This window comes from Cynocephalus volans, chromosome 9, assembly GCF_027409185.1.
Source record: "Cynocephalus volans isolate mCynVol1 chromosome 9, mCynVol1.pri, whole genome shotgun sequence".
Classification (NCBI taxonomy): domain Eukaryota; kingdom Metazoa; phylum Chordata; class Mammalia; order Dermoptera; family Cynocephalidae; genus Cynocephalus; species Cynocephalus volans.
The window spans coordinates 147480204-147497956 of record NC_084468.1 but is presented as its reverse complement, the minus strand read 5'-3'; the positions used below and the strand labels follow the sequence as shown (position 1 = coordinate 147497956).

Genomic DNA, 17753 nt, shown 5'->3' with positions numbered 1-17753 from the left:
ATTTTATGTAGTTTTACCTATTTTTCTTTTGTTGACAAAAAAAAAAAACATCCAAACAATCATTGTGAGTCCAGTCTCCTGAAGGTTTTGCTCTGTTTTCTTCTAAGAGTATTATTGTCTTAATTCTTACATAGAGGTCATTGATACACTTTGAGTTAATTTTTGTATATAGTGTTAGGTAAGAGTCCACTTTCACTCTTGCCTGTGGATATTCAATTTTCCTAGCACCATTTGTTGAAAAGACTGTTCTTTCTTTATTGAATGGTCTTGGCACAATTGGTGAAAATGATTCGCCCATGTATGTGACGTTTATTTCTGGACTCTCTATTCCTTCCAATGGTTTACCTGTCTGTCTTTATGCTAGTGCGACAACACTGTTGTGATTACTGTTGCTTTGCAATAAGTTTTGAAATCAGGAAGTGTGAGTTCTCCAACTTTATTCTTCTTTTTCAAAATGATTTTGGCTCTTCAGTGTCTCTTAAGATTCTCTGTGGATTTCAGGATAGATTTATTATTATTGACATTTATAAAGAAACAACTGTTGGTATTTTGATAGGGATTGCATTAAATCTGTAAATTACTATGGGTTGTATTGACATCTGAACATTATTAAGTCTTTAATTCATGAACATAAGATGTCTTTCCATTTGTTTAAATCTTCTTTGATTTCTTTCAGCAATGTTTTGTAATTTTCCTTGTACAAGCTCTTTACTTCCTTGGCTAAGGTAATTCTCTCCCCCCCCATTCCTACTGTATCTTTTATTTAAATTTGTTTTCTAGTTCATCTTCAAATTTGGTACAAATAACTGTAAGACTCTGCAATGTCCTGTAAACTTAGGCTGAGTTTCTGTAGCTATAACTACACACTGAAGATCATGTTTTGCTCTTGTTAAAGTAAAATGTTCTGCAGGCTTACAAAGGTATTTCCTTACACGGTGGCATCTCCAAAGTCCTTGTTCCAATTGATGTGCGCTTCCAAGGTCTGAGGGCTCACGCCGAGTTTCATCATTTTCAAGGACTCAGTGAAGTCAGAGAGTCGGTGATTTCTCATCTCACTGGCAGACACATCCTTCACCTGTTCTGGTTTCAGTTCTTGGACAGGACCCGGCGCCGCATCTTTTGCCAAAGTTGTTAGATCACTTCCTGAGTGTCCATCAGTCATTCTAGCAAGTTGTGCTAGTTCTTTTGGGGTCAATGGGCTTCCTTGTTTACACAACAGATGTTTAAGTAAAAGTAATCTCGTCTCCTCATTTGGTGAAGACACATATTCCTGTTGAATGAAACGCCTAAGAACAGCCTCATCGAGCTCTGCGTTCGTTGCACCCATTACAGCTACTCTGTCATCTGCAGCAGATCGTGCGCCATCAAATTCTACTAGAAATTCAGTTTTTAGTTGTCGACTAGCATCGTGCCCCCCTTCTCTTCTTCCACACAAAAGGCCATCAACTTCATCTATAAAAATTATAGAAGGTTCAAGTTCTCGAGCTACAGCAAAAAGAGCTCTCACCACTTTCTCTCTTTCTCCCCCATATTTTGAAGTCAGACTTGCAGCACTTACGTTAAAGAAGGTTGCGTTAGATTCTGCAGCGACTGCTTTAGCCACCATTGTCTTCCCATTTCCAGGTGGACCAAAGGGTGACAATCGTCTGGCAGGAGCCCTGAGCCCTGTGAGCAACTCAGGCCTCAGAGAAGGAAGACAATAACGATTCCTTCACAAGTAACAATTTCTTGCAACGCTTGTTTTGCCGTCTCTTGAGCAGCCATATCACCAAATTTAAGAGCTGTTCCGTTGTGCACAATTTCGTTCATTATCAGGTTAGCAAGGTTGCTGTCCACATTCCTAAAATCCCGCAAGTCTTTGTGTTTACGAACGGCAGTTGTAGGGGTAGCAGGTTCATTTGTTCTATTTGTTTTTGGAGTGCCCTTGTGAGTGGCAGTGGCAGTGGCAGTGGCAGTGGCAGGACCAGGCCCCCGTCTCACTCCAGAAGCCGTGCATGAACGAGTGCAACTGGGCGCTCTGTGGTGGCCTGGAGACCTCTGGATCCAGGTTTCATAACTGGTTTTGAACGAGGCAGTGAATGACCAGTGTGTGTTAAGGGATCTTTTCTTCCCGGAACAGCTCCACTTTCTGACTGGACATGTCCACTGCGGCATGTCAAGTTAGCACTGTCATTAGAGACGTCCATTTGTGACTTGGAAAATTGCAAAAACCGTTTGCAGCTTCTCTAGAACCAAATGTGGTTATCATCGTGTTGGCTGGAAGGCGTCTCGCTCTTGCACGCTGCTGGCCTTGTCCTGTCATGAGGACAGCTATTCCTTTCTCTAGTTCTTCAGAACCTTTCTCCCTCCACCGCACAGCTCGCTCCTTCTGTCCTGCTTTCTCGTCCTCAGCGATGCGCAGGGCAATGGAGATGGACTCGGGGCCTGTTTGGGGGAGGCTGGGACGCGCTCGGCCTCCGGGGCAGCGGCGCCGGGGCAGCCCGAGAGCGCCTCCTGGCGGCCGTGGGGCGCGCAGAAGCGCCGGCGGAGCCACGCGGCGGAAGGCGACCAAGCGCAGCAGCGCGAAGCCGGCGAACCGCGGGAGGAGCCGTCACACGGCTGTCACCGCCGAGGTCCGACGCGGGCGGAGCGGGCGCCACCCGGGGGCTGCGCTTCTTCCCTCGTCCGCCCGGAGAATTCGCTCACAGCCCCGCGACCGCCGCCGCCGCCGCCGCCCGCAGACCCACGGCGACCAAGCGACGGCGGCGGCCGCAGACCCCGCGCGCCCGCTCTAAGGTGACAAACAGTTTGTTCTTTTTGGTGCAATTGTAAATGCGGTTGTTTTCATACTTGTCTTTCTGATTGTTCCCCGTGCGTGTGTAGAATTGCAGCTGATTTGTGTGTGGACTGCATGTCCTGCGACTTTGGTGAATTTGTTTATTTGTTCTGACATTTATTTTGTGAAAATTTTAAGTCTTTCTACCTAGAAGATCGAATTATCTGTGAATGGTGGTAATTTTAATTTTTTCTTCCCAAGTTAAAGCCTTTCCCCGTTTCCTTGCCTCGTTGCTCCGGCTGGCACTTCCAGTGTTCTGTTGAGTAGAAGTGTGACCGAGGACGGCTTTGCCTTTTCCTTGATTTTCACGAAAAACCTTTCAGTCTGTCACCCGTGAGGAAGAGGTTCACTGTGGCCCTTTCATACACGGTCTTTATTATGTTTAGGCAGATTCTTGCTATTGCTAGTTTGCTCAGTGTTTTTATCATTAAATAGTGTTGAGTTTTGTCAAATACATTTAAAAATCAATTAAGGTGTATGTAGTTATCGCCCATTATTATGTAAATGTGACGTATTCTATTGATTCATTTTCATATGTTAATTCATCCTTGTGTACTCAACAGTACACAATGTAATCTTTTCTGTGTGCGTGTGGCCCTTTGTCAGTTTCTCCCTAAATCCCCTCTCTGCCTTCCTCTTTGCCACCTCTGGTAACCTTACATGTTCTCTCCTTTTGAAAGTTCAGCAAGTTATTGTGATTGTTGTGTCTCTCTCTCTTTCTTTTTTATATTTTATTTATTTATTTTAGCTCCCACTTATGAGTGAGGGCATGCAGTATTTCTCTTTCTGCCTGGGTTAAGATAATTTTCTCTAAGTTCATCCATGTTGCTGTGAATGGCAGAACTTCATTCTTTTTTATGGCACAGTAGTATTCCCTTGTATACATTTACCACATTTTCCTCATCCAGTCATCTGACAATGGACATTTAGGTTGGTCCCCACTCTTGGCTATTGTAAATAGAGCTGTGATAAACATGGGAGTGATTTTCATCCCTTTGGGTATATATCCAGCAGTGGGATTGCTGGATCGTATAGCAGTTCTATCTGTAGCTGTGTGAAGAACCTCCATACTGTTTTCCTCAATGGCTGCACTAATTTATAGTCCCACCAGCAGTGTAGGAGGGTTTCCCTTTCTCCACATCCTTGCCAGCATTTGTCATCCTCTGTCTTTTTGATAAAAGCCAGTCTAACTGGGGTGAGATGATGTCTCAATGTGGTTTTGATTTGCATTTTCCTGATGCTTAGTGATACTGAGTATTTTTTCATGTGTCTGTTAGCCATTTGCATATCTTTCTTTGAGAAATGCCTATTCAAATCCTTTGCCCATGTTTTGATTGGGTTACTTTTTTTTACTGTTAAGGTGTCTGAGTTCCTTGTGTATTCTTGATACTAATTCCCTGTTGGTTGCACGGTTTGCATGCTTTGCATTTTTCTGATGATTAGTGATGTTAGGCATTTTTTTGTATAGCTGTTGGTCATTTGTATATCTTTTTGTGAAAAATGTTTATTTTCGTCATTTGTTCAAATTTGTGAAGCTTTCCACTTATAATTTCTTCTATGAGTTTTATAATTTTTTTTTTTTTATTAACATGGCCAGTAAGGGGATCTTAACACTCGACTTGGTGGTGTCAGCACTATGCTCACCCAGTGAGCTAACCGGCCATCCTATATGGGATCTGAACCTGTGGCCTTGGTGTTATCAGCACCACACTCTCCCGAGTGAGCCATGGGGTGGCCCTATAGATTAAATTCTTATGTTTAAGTGTTTAATCTATTTTGAGTAAATTTTAAATACAGCGCAAAATAAAGGTCCAACTATATTGTTTTGCATGTGGGTATGTACTTTTCCCAGCGTCATTTTTTTTTTTTTTGACTGGTAAGGGGATCGCAACCCTCAGCATGGTGTGGTCAGCACCACGCTCAGCCAGTGAGTGCACTGGCCATCCCTTTGTAGGATCTGAATCCACCGCCTCGGCGCTACCAGCACTGCACTCTCCTGAGTGAGCCATGCGGCCAGCCCCTAGTGTCATTTTTGAAGACACTAAGCTTTCCCCTGTTGCTTTGCCTCCCACAGTTTGTCACCCATTTTCCCCTGTGTGACGGGGCCACCAAAGATTACTCAAAGCCCATCTCTTCTGAGCAGTCCTGAAAAAGGGGTTAATCTCCCAGAACCCTCAAGAGTGAGTCATTCCTTCCATTTGGGAAATTAACCCCGAATTGAGGTTCTCTTCACGCATTTATTCTCCAGACCAGGAAGTTACAGGAAGAGAACATAGGTGGTTTTTGCTAAGTACAGTTTAACAAGTTTAACAATAGAAGCTGGTAATATTCAGTAAGAAAAGCAAGGTGACATTCTATAATGCAATTTGCAACAAAAGCTTGATTTTAGCAAACATTCTCTTCTTACAGAAATTTCCTAGTATGTTTACATATCAACCAGTAACCTGTTTATGAGCCTCTCAGGCTATGGCCAGTTACATAAACATATACCATTAACCTTTATAAAAATTAAGGAAGTCACCTATTGGTAATGAAAAGAGCTTCAACACTGATGTCAAATTGAACAAAAAAGCAAAGCGTGTATCTTTGTGTAAACCAGAGGGCATAATAGAGTTGAGGAAACAAGAATTATATGAATTGGAATTTCAGAGCAGGAGACTTCTAGGGCAGGGCTTGTGCTAATTCTCAGCAGGGACTGATGATCACACTTGGCCCAGGTGGGGGACAGAGAAACTGGGGAAGTATTAATTGGTCACTTAGGGCTGGTGCTGGCATGAGAGATCACACAACTCAAGAAGCACCGACACAGTCGGTGTTTCCCACAGGACATTCTCTGTGCTGTGGGGATGAACATGGAGGATTGAGAACCCAGGCCATGTGTCCCTAAAAGTCAGAGTAAAATCTACCTGAATCAAAGTGCTTCGGAGATAATGTTTCCCCAGAAGAACAGGGCCTACTGATTGGTCCCTCAAGATTTTTGCCACATTTGAAAGCTGCAGGGCATGGGTGCTAAAGCAGCAAGCTGAAACCTCCAAAGGTCACAAGTGGATTTGCCACAGTCTTTCATGGTTGACCAGTGACCTACTAGAATTTCCATCCAAGTCCCTGAAGGGCCTTCCCTGAGGAAGACAGAAGAAACAGAAATGGATGAGCCTCATTACAACTGCGTATGTGTGACTGGACTCAGAGGGGGACTGAGAGCGGAGAGAGAAGGGGCAAAAGCTGTCACTGAAGGTGTAATGGCTGAGGATTTTCTAAAATGGGTATAATACTTCAGTCCACAGATTAAAGAACCAACCCCCAACTGGGAATAAAAAAGAAAAGAGGAGAAAATCATATTAAATTCCATCATAGTTAAATTGCTAAAACGAAGCAGATAAAGTCAAATTTCTTTTCTTTTCTTTTCTTTTTTTTAACCGATAAGGGGATCGCAACCCTCCGCATGGTGTTGTTCCCACCATGCTCAACCAGTGAGCGCACCAGCCATCCCTATATAGGATCTGAACCCATGGCCTCAGCACTCCCAGCACCACATTCTCCTGAGTAAACCATGGGGCCGGCCCCCAATTTCTTTTCTAAAGCAAATTCACACCCTTACATGTCATTATTAAAAAATAAATATCAAAATATTCTAAAACTATTTGTTCATCATAAGAAGGTAAGCAAATAATAAAAAAAACCCTCAGATTCATAGGACAATAGATATACTAAACACAAAAAAATGTAACCAAATTATCAGGAGAGGGGAAAATGACAGAATTGACATACTAATAAGTCTGAAAGCTGGTTTATTTGAATAATAAAAATCAAACAAAAACCACATATTAACTTTCAGTGTTTATTTTAATGAACTAAATTTGACTCAAATAAAAATACACAAATGGGGGAGTGGAAAAAAATATAAATGTAGATTCTGAAGAAACTACAAAAATAAGGATAATTATTAAAATAGACATTTCATAAATAAGTTTGATACGTTAATGAAAAAGAAAAAATTCTGGCCAAGTATAAATGATAAAACATTTCTAAGTGCCCCGCATTGGCCTGACCTGCCACTAAGGGGCCCCCTTGAATGGCCTGCCCTAAGGCCGCCTTGGTGTGCATGGTGCTAAGGGACCTGTGGCCTGTCCTGGCCTACCTCTAAAGACACCCTGGCCTGGCCTAGCCTGCCCTGCTACTAAAGACCTCCCTCAAATGGCTTGCCTCAGGGCCCCTTGGCCTGCCCCCCCCCCCATTAAGAGCACCCCTGGCCTTTCCTGGCCTACCACTATGGGCTGCCCTGGCCAGGTCTGCTGCTAAGGGCCCCACTGACACTAAGGGCAGGCCTGTCCAGACCCACACAGTAAGCCCACTGGCCTGGCTTGCCTCAGGGCCCCTGTTTTAGTCCATTTTGTGTTGCTATGCCAAAATACTTGGAACTGGGTAATTTACAAAGAAAGATGAAATTTATTGCTTATAGTTTCTGAGGCTAGGAAGTACAAAGTCCATCTGGTGGTGGCAACAGTGACCCAGGGGTCGCACATTGCAAGATGCTGGAATCAGGTAGAGCAGAGACAGAGAGACTCTCATGTGCTCTTCTTTTAAAGCCCCCAGAATCACACACCTGACCACCAATTTTAATCAATACAATTTGGCATGGTCTGCCCCTGGTCCCCCAAAACTCATGTCCTTTTCACATGCAAGTACATTCATTTCATCCCCACAATCTTAACTTGTTTCAACTCGAGAGTCCAAAGTTCAAAGTCCCATCTGTGAAATCAATACAATTTATCTACTTCCAAGATACAGTGGTGGGACAAACATAGAGTACATACCCCATTCCAAAAGGGAGGAATAGGCCAAAAGAAAGGGGTATCGGGTTCTAAGCAAGTCTGAAATCCAGCAGGGCAGGCATTAAATCTCAAAGATGGTGAATCATGTTCCTTGAGTCCATGTTCCACATCTTCTGCATGCTGGTGTGGGGATTAGGTCCCCAAGTCTTTGGGCAGCTCTGCTCCTATTGTTTTACTGGCTGTAGGCCACACTTCAGCAATCCCAAGCTGTCGTTCCGTTCTGTAGCTCTACAGGTCCGGGGTCTCCATGGTGATCCTGCTCCTATGGCTCCACTAGACATGATGCTGATGGGGTTTCTCTGCTGCAACTTCGACCCCATGTTTCCACTTGGGATTGATCTAGTGAAGGCTGTCTGAAGTGACTGCTCCTGTGACAGATCTCTTCCTGGGCCCCCAGACTTTTCCATACATCCTTTGAAATCTGGGTGGAGGCTCCCAAGTCTTCTGAGCGTAGACATTCTGTGAGCCTGAAGACCTAACACCACGTGGACTCCACCAAGGCTTCTGGCTTGTATTTTCCAAAGCTGCAGGTCCAGCCACACCTCGGGCCAATTTAGCCACAGCTGGAGCAGCCAAAGCAGCCAGGATGCTGGTGCTGGAAACAGGTTCCCAATGTGGCCCTGAACAGTGAGCCCATGGAGGGCTCCTCAGTCCAGTTCCCCAAGATCATTTTGTCTCCCTAGATCTTTGGGCCTGAAATGGAAGAGGTGGCTCCAGAGGCTTCTGCAGTGCCTTAAGGACCTTTTTCTCCTTCTTTTGATGATCCTTTCTTTTGTGTTAATCTTAGCACCATTGAATTTTCCTTCTGAAAATGCACTCTGCTTTTCTACCACATGGCCAGGCTCCAAATTTTCCAAATCTTTACACTCTGCTTCCCTTTTAAATTCTGGCTTTATGTCCTGCCTTTGCCACCAGAACTCAGAGTAGGCTCTTACAAGTAGTCATGCAGCTTCCTTAATGCTTTGCTGCTTAGAAATTTCTTCCACCCAATACTCTGGTTCACAACTCAAGTTCCAATTTCCACAAAGTCCTAGGGCATGGACACAATGTAGCCAAGTTCTTTGCCAGTTCACAGCAACGGTGATCTTTGCCCCAGTTTCCAATAAACTCCTTATTTCTATCCGAGACCTCCTTTGAATGGTATTTAGTGTCCATATTTCATAAGCAGTCTGCTCACCACCATTTAATAGGTCTCTTAGACATCCTGAACTTTCCGTCATCTTTTTGTCTTCTTCTGAGTCCTCCAAACTCCTCCAAATTCTTAACACCCTGTTCCAAAGCCATTTCCACATTTTCAAGTGTTTATTATGAGCAACACCCCACTCCTGGTACTAATTTTCTGTTTTAGTCCATTTTGTGTGGCTATAACAGAATACTTGGCACTAAGGGCCTCCATGGCCAGGCCTACTATACAGGGTCACCTGGCTGACCTGCCCCTAGAGTCGTGCCTGGCACTAAGAGCCCCAGTGGCCTTGCCTGTTCCTAGGGACCTCTGCCATGGCCTGCCTCTGTGGACCCCCTAGAATGGCTTGGCCTGCCACTAGGGCGCCCCTGGCCAGGCAGGCCTACACCAAGTGCCCCCTAACTTGGCATTGCCTACTCCTAAGGAAGCCCTGGCCCTACCTGGCCTGGCCCTAGGGTTTCTCTAGTCTGGCCTGGACTGTCCCTCAGACACTGATGGCTGGGCCAAGCCTGGCTCAGAGCCAAGGGTCCCCCTGACTTCTCCTGGGCTGTCCCAATGGACCTGCTGACCTGTCCTGGCCTAGCACTTTGGACCACCTCTGTCCTGGCCTGGTCTGCCACTAAGGGCACCCATGGCTTGGCCTGCCCCTAGGGCCCCTGTGCCCTCGCCTGCCACTAAGGGCTGCCCTGGCTAGACATGCTGTGAAGGGCCTCCGACTGCTAAGGGCCAGCCTGGCCTATCCTGCCCAAGGAGTCCACTGGTTGTTCTGCCAAAGGGCCCCCCTTTATTAGCCTGCACCTAGCAGACCACAGCCATAAGGCCACCTGCCACTAAGTGCCCCCCTTGGCTGGCCTGTCCCTGGGCCCCCTTGGCCTGTATTGGTGCTAAGAGCCTCCTTGGCCTGCCTCTAAGAGATCATCTGGCCTGGATTTACCTGCCACTAAGGACACTTTTGAATGGCCTGGCTCATGGCCCCCTTGGCCCACTTAGTGCTATGGCCACCCTGGCCTTGCCTGCCTGTAAGAGACCCCCTGGACTGGCCTGCCCTGCCCTGGGGGTCTCTTAGAGGCAGGCCATGGCAGACCTGAGGCAGGCCCAACCAGTGGGTCTCTTCTGTACTCCTGGTCAGGCTCATCCATAGTGGCAGTGGGCCCCTTAGCAGGCCTGGCCAGGGACCATTAGTGGCAGGCCAGGAAATTCAAGGGGCACTGTTAGTGGCAGGACAGACCAGGTAAACCCAGGGGTCTCTTAGAGGCAGGCCAGGCTGGGGGTGCCCTGGGGGCTCTTTCTTTCTTTCTTGGGGTCCCAAGGGGAGGTCAGAACAGGGCCTCCTGCCTGTTAGTGGCAGGGCAGGCCAGGAGAGAGATAGGTAGGCTAGAAGAAAGAAGGAAACATAGAAAGAAGGAAAGGAAGGAGAGAGAGAGAGAAAAAGAGAGAGAGAGACCCCAAAGAAAGAAGGAAGGAAAGAAGAAAAGAAAGAGCCCCCAAAGAAAAAAGAAAGAAGGAAGGAAAGAAAAGGAAGAAAAGGCAGGAATGGAAGGAAGGGAGGAAAGGCAGGAGGAAGGGAAGGAGAGGCAGGAGGAAGGGAAGGAGAGGCAGGAAGGTAAGATGGAAAGAGAAGAAAAGGCAGAAATGGAAGGGAGGAAAGACAGGAAGGAAGGGAGGAAGGGATGGCAGGAAGGGAAGGAAGGAAGGCAGGGAACAAAGGAAGGAAGGAGGGAAGGAAGGAAGAAAGAAAAGAGCCCCCCTAGGCCCCCTCTGGCCTGGACTGACCTGCCTCTAAGTAGCCCCCTGTTCTGGCCGGCCTGGACTTCCAGTAAGGGGTCCCCTGGCCTGATGTCCCCCTGGGCTCTCAAGAAAGAGAGAAAGATAGAAAGGAGGAAGGAAGGAAAGAAAAAGAAGAAAGCAAGGAAAGAAGGAAAGAAAAAGAACGAAGCAAGGAAAGAAAGAAAAAGGAAGGAACGAAAAAGAAACAAGGAAGGAAGGAAAGGACGGAAGCAAAGAAAGGAAGGAAGCAAAGAAAGAAAGAAAGAAAGAGCCCCTAAATAAAGATGGAAAGAAGGAAGGAAAGAGGAGGGGAGGGAAGGTTAGGGAAGGTTAAGGGAAGGTTAGGGAAGGGTTAAAGGAGGTTAAGGGAAGGTTAAGAGAAACTTAGGGAAAGTTAAGGGAAGGTTAGTGAAAGTTAGGGAAGGTTAGTGAAGGGAGGAGGGAGGGAAGGAGGAAGAAAGAAAGAAAAAGAGGGAGAGAGAAAGAAAGAAAGAGTCCCGTAGGGCCCCCTTGGCCTGGCCTTCCTCTAAGAGAGCCCCTGGCCTCACCTGTCCTGCCACTAAGGGCACCTCTGGCATTTCCTGGCCTGCCACTAAGGGCTTCCCTTGCCAGGCCTTCTTTTAATGACCCCACTGCCACTAAGGGTGGGCCTGGCCAGGCATGCACCAGAGACCCACTGCCTCAGAGCCACCCTGGCCTGACCTGACCTATCCTTAGGATCCTGCAGGCCTGGCCTGGCCTCGCACTATGGGCCCACCTGGCCAAGCCTGGTCCACAGCCAAGGACCCCCCCCTGGCCTGTCCTGGCCGGTCGCCAGGGCCCTGCTTGCCTGTCCTGACACTATGGGCCACCTCTGTCCTGCCTGGGCTTGCCTTTCACTAAGTGCTCCCATGGCTGGCCTGCCCCTAGGGCCCCTGTGCCCTTGCCTGCCAATAAGGGCAGCCCTGGCCCCTAGGCTGCCAAGGGCCTCCTACTGCTAAGAGCCAGCCTGGCCTGTCATGCCTAAGGACCCACTGGCCTGGCCTGCCACATGGCCCCCTTTTACTGGCCTGCCCCTAGCGGACCACTGCCATAGGGACCACCCTTCCACTAAGGGGACCCCTAAGTGCCCTTGACTGGTCTGTCCATGGCCTCCTTGTCCTGCATTCATGCTAAGGGCCCCCCTGGTCTGGACTGACTGCCTCTAAGGCCCTGGCACTAAGGGCACCCCTGGCCTGAAATGACCCTAGGGCCCCCTGGCCTAGCCTGCCCAAGGGACCAATTATACTGGTCTTCCTCTATGGGCCCCTGAGACTGGACTACTGGTAACAGCACCCTGCTACTTTCTTTTTTGTTGTTGCTTTTTCTTTAAAGATGACCAGTAAGGGGATCTTAACCCTTGACCTGGTGTTGTCAGCACCATGATCTCCCAAGTGAGCCATAGGCCAGCCCTTTTTTTGTTTGTTTATTCTTGTTTTATTTATTTATTTATTTATTTAGGTTTCTCTTTTATGATTTTTTTTCTTTTTTCTTGTTTGCTTTTCTCTCTGGTTTTTGTTTGTTTGCTTGTTTTTGGTTTTGTTTTGTTTTTTCTTACTTTTTTTCTTTGTTGTATTTTTTCAGGTTTTTTTTTTTTTTGCATTTTTTGATTTGTATTTTTCTGTCCTCTTTTTTTTGTTTGTTTTCTCCTTTTTTTGGCACTCTTCTTTTGGTTTTCGTCTTTTTGTTGGGGTTTTGTTTTGTGGAGGTTTTCTTCTTTTGGGGCTTTTTGAGGATTTTTATTGTTTTCATGTGGGTATAATTTTCTTTTGGGGGGGCTTTTCTTCTTTTCATGGGGGTTTTGTTCTTTCTGTTGGAGTTTTTTCTTTTTTTAAAAGATGACCAGTAAGGGGATCTTAACCCTTGACTTGGTGTTGTCAGCACCATGCTCTCCCGAGTGAGGTAACCAGTCATTCCTATATAGGGACCTAAACCCATGGCCTTGGTGTTATCAGCACCACACTCTCCCAAGTGAGTCATGGGCCAGCCCTGGAGTTTTCTTTTCATTGGGTTTTGTTCTATTTGTTTTTCTTTTTTTCTTTTTTTATGGGGGTTTTCTTTTTCTTAGGGTTTTCTTTGGGGGGGGGTGTTCTTTTTGTTGGTGTTTTCTTGTATTGGGGGGATCTTTCTTCCTTCTCTTGGCATTCTTTCTGTAGGGGTTGTCTTCTTTTGGGGGTTCTTTTGTGGGGATTTCTTCTTTATGTTGTGGTTCTCTTCTTTTTGTTGGGGTTTTTCTGTTTTGGGTGTTTTCTTCTTCTTGTGGGTGTTTTCTACTTTGGGATGTTTTCCTCATTTTTGAGGTGTTTTCCTCTTTTGGGTGATTTCCTTTTTGGGGTGTTTTCTTATTTGGTGTGTTTTCTTCTGCTTGGGGTTTTCTTTTTTAGGCTTTCTTCTTCCTTTGGTTGTCTCCTTCTTCTTCTGGGTGTTTTCTTCCTTTTATGGGTGTTTTGTTCTTTGGGATATTTTCTCCTTTTGGGTGTTTTCTCCTTCTCGGTGTTTAACTCTTCTTCTTTTTTTTCCTTTTTTCTTTTGGTTCTTTTCTTTTCTGGCACAACTTCTCAGCCAGCTCTGTCTTCACATGCTGCCCTGACTGCAGCACAATGGTGACCTCCATGTTCCAACTGGTCTGGATGGAGAGAAGCAATCGGTGGCCACCTTATGCAGCTGGACACCCATGGCACAGGGAAGGGGGCACAGGGCATTGGCTCACAGGGTGCCTTCCCAGGTACCATTTTATATGAGGTCTCCACCACCCCAGTTTACAGGTGGGGAAACAAAGGCCTAGGGGTCGAGTGTGGAGGGCAGGCTGGCAGGTCAGGTGGTGCACCAGTCTGATGAAGCCAGTCTAGAGCTTAGCTAGCTGCTCCTGGAGCTCACGGGCCTAGGACAGCATGCAGCTGGTGGTGGCATGGTGGTGCTGTGTGCCCTCTGGCAGCTGCCTGTGCTGCTTGCCTCAGAGCCCAGCAGCCCACCATAGCTCCAGCAGCCACTCCTCCTGCTCCCAGTTCAGGTGGCTCAGACCCTTATTGTCCTCTACCTGAGCCCAGAGCTGACCCACCAGGCTCTCCAGCTGCTTCTGCCACTGCTCAGCCTCCACCTGCAGCTGCTGTTCTTCCTCACTGGGCCCTGCTGGAGGCTCTGTGGGTGGAGGCTCAGCTGAGAATCAGATGATAAGGGATTCTGGTTTCTGGAGTTGCACAAAACCCTTTTCTTGATGCACAGCTCCTAATTCAGCCTCACCCCAGATAATGGCTTAATGTCTAGTCATTCCTCATGCCCAGATGATGATCAATCATTCAAACCATTTTCAAATAGAGTTCTTCTTATTCTTGTGCTCAAGGCAACTGTGGGTGGCTGACAATGGGCACCCCACCGCTCTCTGCAGATGGGGACACTGAGGCTCAGATGAGCAGACTTGCCATCTGCTGGTGCACACCTCTTTCTCTTCCCCCCACCTGCTCCTAGGCCACACCAGCCCCAGCTTACCTTTCTGCCTGCTTACATCAGCCAAGCAGGTGTCTGGCTCCTGGACCTGATGCAGGTCCTGCTTCTCCCTCACAGCGTGCACCTGCCCAGAGCACAGGGGCATGAGCTATGGAGGAAGCAGCCACAGGACAGGCTGCCACCTCCCTCTCTACACCTGCCCCCATAAAACCAAAAACCTGTGCTGCAGCCGCTTACTTGTTGTGGCAGGAACCTGGATGTCTCAAGCTTCTTCATCTGGAGCTTCAAGGCTGCTTTCTCTATCACAAGGACCTGACACTTCCTCTTCAGTTGGGACTGGCGACACTTGTGGTCCTCATCATTGTTCCTGTGGCCAGAGGTGGTGGAGAATAGAAAGAATGAAGAACAGAAAAGACCACTTTGGTGACCAATGCACTGATTTTGCCACACAACCAGAGGACCATGGCATGGGAAGGGGATCCCAGGAACCAAGAGTCACAAGTGACAGTCCAGAGAGTGGACATGAATTGCCTGAGGCCACACAGTGAGATACTGGCACAGCTGGGGCCAGAGCTTGGCTCTGCACATGTTGAAACCTGTGCGTTCACCTCATCATGCTCATCTGTATCCTCCCATCTCCCACCACATCACCTGCGTGGAAGCCCCCCAGACCTGCCCTCCACCGTCCCCCTCCTACCTGTTGTCTTCCAAGTGGAGGTGGAGAGCATCTCACTCTTTCTTCAAGTCACAGTAGGACTGCAAATACAGAAAGGTGAAGTCAGGATTCAGCAAGGAGAAGATGGAGTCAGGGCACGCTAACACTGACACCTACAGCAACTATTCAGCAGTAACATTTCCTCCCCCTGAATCACACTTGACATCTTTTTCAAGGCATTTCCAATCCCATGTTCTCAGTTAGTTTTACTAAGAACTCAGTAAGGTGGAAGAGGCAGGGAAAGAGATCTGATTTACAGCTGGTGACAGGGGCCCAGGGATATCAGGTCATGTTGCCATTGTTATGACTGTCATCACCATTGTTTGACTCTGTACTGAGCACGTCACCAGGCACCATGCTAACAATCCATTGAATCCTCACAACCACCATAGGAGGGAGTTACTATTATTATCTGCATTTTGTAGATGAAATACAAAGTATTAGAGGTTAAGTGCTAACAACACTTACAGATCGGATGTGAACATCCAGGTCTATCTAATTCTCTCAGGCCATTCTCAAGCATGAGGGCAGATGGCAGGGCTCACCCTCTCTGCCTCCTTCTGTTGTGCAGAGATAGTGGTCAGACTCCACTGCAGCTCTTTCAGCTGCACTCACGTGAGCACAGGCAGCTCGCCAGATGTTCACACTTCCCTGGAATGACAGAGGTCAAGATGGAGCCCAAAGGACTCCCTCGAAGGCCTGCCAAGGCACCAGGTTGAGGGAGGAAGAGTGCCCAGATTCACACCTGCTTTCTGCCAGACCACACGGTGAGCGTCGGCCTGGGCTCTTAAGACATCAGTGATCTGAATCTGAGCCTTTGGGAGAAAAGCCAAATGGGTGCTGAGAGAGGGAAAGGAAGGTTCTCTAGAGACATGAGGGAAGCCATACAGTCCACTCACCTGCAGTTGTTCCTGTGGGGAGTTCACCTGCCAACACCTACTCTCCTGCTATAGGAAGAGGAAAGAAACATCTCTTACTGGGGAGGCAGAGATGCAACAGCAAGGGACAGGCCCCAGGAATGCCACCAATGGTCCAGGACAGGCCCACCAGTGAGACCAGATTCTCAGGGATCTTGTGGGGCTGCGGGTGGGGTGCAGGGGTTAGCCTTCTCCAGGTTGGGAGTGGGCAAGACAAGCCTGTGGCCTCTCCACCTGAGTCTTTCCCCAAACCCTCCAGACACAGAATGAGTGAACAAAGAAATCATGTTCCTCTTTCCAGTTCATCCAGAGTTTCCTGGTGCTGTTTATTCTTTGTGGAGAATCACAGGAAAGTGAGCGAGGTTGTCCCCCTCAGCTCCATTCCCCAGACCAGAGTGGTGGGCAGCGGACAGGAATGGATTTTCAAGGAAAAGCTCACATACCCTATGGGGATGGAAATTGACAAACTCTCCTCAAACTCCCAAGGAAAGAGAATTTGGGTCTTTGTTGGTTTTCACTCACAGCTACAGAGCTGAACATCTGAATCTGGATTCTCTTTAAAAGACAGCCACAGAAACCTCTAGAAATGAAGGCTGAGAAAGGAAAGACTACTCTTCTCCCAGCTTATGATTCACAAAGGTGCATGTATTCACCATGAACCACACACTATGGGACTGGGACTGTTCTTAATAGCAGGGATCCAGGAATGGAAAGGACAGGCAAGATCCCTGTCTCCCTGATGTTTCAAGTGTGCCTAGAAATCTTTCATTCTTAGAGCTGAAAGGGACCTTCAACACCCACAAATTCTATCTCAGGACACTCAAGCCCAGGCAGGAGAGGTGGCCTGTCCAAAACCAAAGACAAAGCAAAGCAGGAACTAAGTCAGGGTGGGTACACAGGGCTTCTGACAACAGTCAGCCTAGTGTTTCCAGCAGGGTGACAGCCCAGGGCATGTGTGGTGAGGACTCAAGCAGGGGTGTCTGGAGAAGAGAGAATAGGCAGACAGGGCAGCAACAGAAAGCCATGCTGTGTGGTTTGGGGTCCCTCCCACTGAGACCTAGGACCCCAGCACCCCATTCTCCTTTGTCATCAGGGGCCCCCAGCCCTTTTCTTCAGAGTCCCAAGGGGAAATTGGAGCCCAGGATTGGCAGCATGGAATCAGGGGGCCCCACTGGACTCTTACTAATTCCTGGATCATGTTCCTTTGACGTTTGTTTTCAACCTAACTGGAGCACCGGGCTACTGCCAGATCTAGGTACGGGCTCTGAGGAGTGTGCAGACAGGAGGAGTTGGAGGAGGTCTAGGGGGAGAGGTAGAGAGAGCAATCATTAGGGGTGGGGGCTGTCTTAGCTGGCAGCAGGGCACCCAGCCCCCACCATGGGAGGTGGTCAAGAGACTGGCCTGCAGGGGCACTTACCTCCAGCTCCTTCATGTAAACTAATGTCACAAAGGCCTCCCCACTGATGTCACAAAGGACTCCCTACAAATGCCACAAAGGCCTCCCCCCTGATGTATGATGTGGGCTAGAAGAAATTAGAGCGCATGTGGGGACGCTCTGTCCCCCCAATGGCTAAGCCCTCTGGTGTCCTTTCTTCCCCATCAGCTGGCAAAAGTGTCTTTCTTGCCTCACCTGGACCAGGCCCTCCTCCTGTAGACCCTTTGTGCCCACTTCTCAACGTCTCTCTCCCCTATTGTCCCTCCACTCCTGAGCAGCACTTGTCCTGTACTTTTTTTTTGGTGGTGGCCAGTATAGGGATTGAGCCCTGGAACTTGGTGTTATCAACATCATCCTGTGCTTCCTGAAGCTGGATCCAGTGAGAGAGCCAAGCTCATGGTCCGTCTTTTGTGTGTAGCTTCAAGAGAGAAGACTCAGTAAAGAGTCCTAAATCATATTCCTAGCAGAGAGGCAGGATTCAAACCCAGTCTTCTTACCCAGTCCCTGACACTTCTTCCATGATGCTTACCATTACCCTCTACTGTCTCTTGAGCCCCATTCCCGGGAGTCTGACCAGCTGAGACTCACCTCCTTAGGCAACTGGCCCCCCCCCAGATGTGGTTGAAT

At 47.9% G+C, this 17753-nt stretch overlaps 1 protein-coding gene across 1 annotated transcript; it reads right to left on the bottom strand.

The window, feature by feature from the left end:
* Nucleotides 1–928: 928 nt before the first annotated feature.
* LOC134385833 (spastin-like) lies at nucleotides 929–17123 on the bottom strand. Its single transcript, XM_063107509.1, is given in 11 exon segments — nucleotides 929–1717; nucleotides 1720–2030; nucleotides 2033–2164; nucleotides 2245–2424; nucleotides 2640–2770; nucleotides 13168–13236; nucleotides 13588–13753; nucleotides 14102–14183; nucleotides 14297–14426; nucleotides 16927–16991; nucleotides 17109–17123. Coding segments are annotated over 11 exon segments (2070 nt in total).
* Nucleotides 17124–17753: the final 630 nt, after the last annotated feature.